At 64.5% G+C, this 4338-nt stretch overlaps 1 protein-coding gene across 2 annotated transcripts; it reads left to right on the forward strand.

Annotated features, from left to right (window-relative positions):
- Nucleotides 1-286: 286 nt before the first annotated feature.
- LOC141929324 (uncharacterized) lies at nucleotides 287-3018 on the forward strand. Of its 2 annotated transcripts, XM_074838618.1 has the most exons (4): nucleotides 287-1147; nucleotides 1239-1581; nucleotides 1658-1837; nucleotides 1979-3018. In XM_074838618.1, the coding sequence occupies exons 1-4, from the start codon at nucleotides 589-591 to the stop codon at nucleotides 2814-2816; spliced, it is 1920 nt and encodes a 639-aa protein (XP_074694719.1). In that variant the 5' UTR covers nucleotides 287-588; the 3' UTR covers nucleotides 2817-3018. The 2 variants fall into 2 exon arrangements, with proteins under 2 accessions (XP_074694719.1, XP_074694718.1); XM_074838617.1 differs by having other exon boundaries at nucleotides 1658-3018.
- Nucleotides 3019-4338: the final 1320 nt, after the last annotated feature.

The following is a 4338-nucleotide window of genomic DNA, read 5'->3' on the forward strand; positions in this document are numbered from 1 at the left end:
GACCAACGCCCCCCAGCCCCCGCTGTGCTCTCCGTCCTGGCACAGAGGAAAAGCAGCTGGCCAGGAGTGAAGCCAGTGAGGAGTCAGGACGGGGCTCCCTGTCCCCCCGCTCTCCTCTCCTGTGCCCTGGGTGGCGCCTTCCACCCCTCCAAACCGGCAGCAGATACGGCAGGGACAGAGTAGTTGCGGCTTCATCACTGGCGTTAGCCAGCCTGTGCCTCAGCTTCCTCCTGCGTGAGCTGGTACCAGGGCAGCTGGTGCCCACATCTGGGGAGCTTTACACCAGGCCAGATAACACTGAAAAGTTGCAGGGGAGTCACAGGCTGGTTTTGCTCAGAGCAGCCATCGACAGGGTGTAGGTACAGGGCCCAGTGTCGTCTGGGCTGTGGGTAAGCAAAGGCTGAGGGCAGCCATGGAGCGAGGGGCCGGAGTGTCCAGGACCCCATTGCCTGCGGAGCGGCTCACAGCCGGTCCCCGGTTACGGGGTGTCGTTAGGGGTGATGTCATAATGGGGCAGATCCAAACCACCCGACGACAGGGTGTCAGAGCGTCAGTGCTGCAGCCGCGCCGCCACCGGTCACAGCAGACATGCTGCGCTCTGTCCCGGGTCTGCCGGCGGCCTCTGAGCCTGCCCAGCTGCCCCCCATCACCTACCAGCTGCCCCAGGCCAGTGTCTGGCAGGGGGGGCCAGGGCCCATGGGGGCCCCGGGGCAGCTGGTGCAGCTCCACCCCGGCATGTGGCTCCCTCCCATGGTGCAGCTCCCCCCAGGGGTGCAGTTCTGCTCCATGGCTGCTCCCTGTCCCCCTGCCCATGGCTGGGGACAGCAGGTGGTGGGGAGGACGCTGGTGCCCCCCCAGCCGATGGGGCTGGGGCCGGGGGCCGTGGTCCAGGAGGAGCCCCTGTACCCCACGGGCTCCTGCCTGCTGCACGTCCCTGCCCGCCCCAGCCCCCCGTCACCCTGCCACCCCGCAGCTCAGCGCTGGGTGCAGGGCCCCCCTCTGCTCCACAACACGCCCGGCAGCGCCCAGAAGCTGCCGGAGGCCTCCAACATGGAGGCAGTGGCCGTCGAGGACAGCGTCCCTGCTGCCAGCGCCCACCAGCCCGCCCTGGCTCCGCTGACTGGCAGAGCCACCATAAAGCCCAAAGGTGAGTTTAGGGGCTGGCAGAGCCCACAGGCAGACAGCCAAGCTGAGGAAAGGTTGCATCGCCTGGACTTGGGTTGGCTTTGCTTTTGCAGCAGCAGTGACCGCCCTGGCAGCCCCGGGGAAGCCCGCAGACCTGCCCGAGCAGGGGCTGGACGCCTTCGCGGAGGCCTTTCGTGAGGAGGCAGAGGACACCACTGCCCAACAGATCCTCGCTTGGCTTAACACCGTGGATGGCGAGGACACCATCCCCGACGTCCTCGACAGCCCCAGCGTGACTGCCTTCCTCCAGCAGCTCCCTGACGTCTCTGCCTACGTGGCGGAGGGCAGCAGCCCCAAGGAGCAGGCAGTGGCGGCAAGGCTGGGGGACAGTGAGGACGCTGTCTCCGATGTCCCAGAGCTGACGGCCCTCCTCGGTGAGCTCCCCGACCTCTCCAGGTATGTGGAAGCGGGTGGTGGTGGGAGTGGGGAACAGTGAGGACACTGTCCCTGATGTCCTTGATTTCCCCAACAGCCTCACCAGCACCATGTGCTGTGATGAGCTCCCCGACCTCTCTGTGTACGTGGTGGACGGTGACTGCCCCCAGGACCGAGCGATGGTGGCACATCTAGGGGACAGTGGGGACACCGTCTTGACCGCCAGTGTCCCCAACTTGCCTGCTGAGGTCCTCAAGGAGCTCCCTGACCTCTGCAGGTACGTGACGGAGGGCGGCTGCCCCAAGGAGCGAGCCGTGGCGGCAGGGCTGGGGGATGGCAAGGACACCGTCCCCAGTGTCCCCCACGTCTCCAACTTGAGCACCTCCCTTAACGAGCTCCCCCACCTCTCGGAGTACAGGGCAGAGGGCGGCTGCGACAATGAGCAAGTGGCGGTGGTGATGCTGGTGGACGGTGAAAACATCTTCCCTGACAGCCTCTCCAGCACCGTCTCCTCCAATGAAGCCCCCAACTTCTTGGGGTACGGGACGCAGGGCAACTGGGCCAAGGACCACCTGTCAGCAGCGATGCTGGGGGACGCCGACCCCTTCTGGGGGGTGCCAGCCTCCCCCTCGCAGGACCCCACAGGGCAGCAGGGCAGGATGGCGGCAGAACTGCCCACCTGGCTGCCACCGAGTCCTTCGGAGACATCTGAGGAGAGCTCGGAGGAGAGCTCAGATGAGAGCTCGGATGAGAGCTCCGAGGACAGTCCTGCGAAGAGACCCCAGAAGGGTCCCCTGAAGGCTCTTCCAGACAGTCACCTGCTGAGCCCACAGGGGATCCCGCTGCTGAGTCCCCTGCCCAGCCCCTCGCGTCCTTCCCGGCGTCACCCGCCCCGCACGGCCCGGCTGATGGAGGAGGTGCTGCGGAGGCAGCCCCGGGTGCTTCTGACTCGCCTGCCCCTGGAGAATGCGCTGAAGGGTCCTCAGGAGACCCCTCTGCCCAGCCGCTCACGTCCCTCCCGGAATCACCCAGCCCACACAGCCCGGCTGATGGAGGAGGTGCTGCGGAGGCAGCCCCGGGTGCTTCTGACCCGCCTGCCGCTGCCCTTGGGCGCTGTCTCTGGCCGGGGGGTGCCCGGATCGGGCCGGGCGGGGGGCAAGCGGGCCAAGCGCCCCGCCCCGGCCAGGAGTGCCAAGAAACGAGAGACCTCCCTGCGGGACAACATCCCACCCAAGAGGAGGAAGATGGTGGTGTGACGGGTGGGAAAACACTCAAAAACCTCGCGGGAGGTGAAGCCGGACAGGGACGGCGTGGTGGCGGGCAGCAGCAAGTGGAGAGCACCTGATGGCAACAACGTGCCCGCCAAGGGAGCCAGAACCCTGAGGGACACCACGGGACAGCGTGCCGCCCGCTCCAGCCCCAGCCCTCTCCCATATCTCCAACTATTTCTTAATTCATTAAAGTTTCAGTGTTTGTTTCACAGCGACCCTGCCAGTGGTCATTCGTGCAGCGGGAGGTGGGGGGTTAATGCAGCCCCTGCCCCATGAGCTGATACGAACGAAAATTGTCTGGAAGCAACAATCAGTGTGTTGATGGGGTGATTGTGCACCGGGTGAAAGAACCCGCTTTTGGGACAACACACAGCCCCCTGACTGCACACCAGCACACACACACACAGACACAGACACTCCCTGACTGCACACCAGCACACACACACACACACACAGACACTCCCTGACTGCACACCAGCACACACACACACACACACAGACACTCCCTGACTGCACACCAGCGCACACACACACACACACACACTCCCTGACTGCACACCAGCACACACACTCCCATGGACTCCTCAGCCTCCTGCTGCCACTGCTCCCAGCCTCTCGCTGCTCCATCGCCTTCGGTTGCTCCACACTGGAACCCTGTCCCAAACCCACCAGACCCCCCCTGCCCCCAGCTAACCCAGCTCAGCCCTAGAGCTACCCCGCAGCTCTGTCCCAGTGACCCCTCTGGCTAACGGGGCGCTGGGGCAGCCAGCTGTGGGCTGGGGAGATGACCAGCCCTGCTCGGAGGGCAGCTCAGTGCGGCCTGGGCTCCGTGCTGGGTGTCCAAGCCGAGGCCTCTTGACAGAAACCTGGACTTGGTGGGACCGTGACACAGCATCATCTCCAGAGCCAGGACAGCTCCCTTCAAGCCATGGTCCAGAAGCAAAGGGCCCGCCCCAGTGCCCAGAGATCCCAGCTCAGCTGGAGGCGTGCGGGGCACCCCTGGGCGGGAGCCGAGCTGGGAGCTGCAGCACCATCACGTGCCAGGGGCCAGGAGCGCAGCAAGGTGGGGTTGGGATAGATGGTCCTGGCAGCTTCAGAGGCAGGACCTGGTGCAGCCAGTGCAGAGCCGACAGGCCTCGGTGGGAAGCAGCTCAGGGTATGATCCATCGTTTTGTTTACATGCCAGTGACTTGCCTTAGAAACTAACTCTCCAGATTTGTTTGATGTCTGTGAAGACAATCATGCCTCGTTACCCCTTTTTTGTTTCCACTCTGGAAGCCAATAGGGCTTCTCTGCACCCTCCCTGTAGGTATTTACAGACACTGCCAGGATCCCCCTGAGCCTTCCCCAGGCTGAACAGGCCCAGCTCTCTCACCTTTCCTCATGTGAGATGCTCCCGTCCCTTCATCATCTTTGTGGCCCTTTGCTGGACTCTCTGTCCATGTCTCTCCCGCACTGGGGAGCTCAGAACTGGACCCAGCACTCCAGCTCTCGCAGCACTCACCAG

This window comes from Strix aluco, chromosome 13 (genome assembly GCF_031877795.1).
Source record: "Strix aluco isolate bStrAlu1 chromosome 13, bStrAlu1.hap1, whole genome shotgun sequence".
Taxonomy (NCBI): domain Eukaryota; kingdom Metazoa; phylum Chordata; class Aves; order Strigiformes; family Strigidae; genus Strix; species Strix aluco.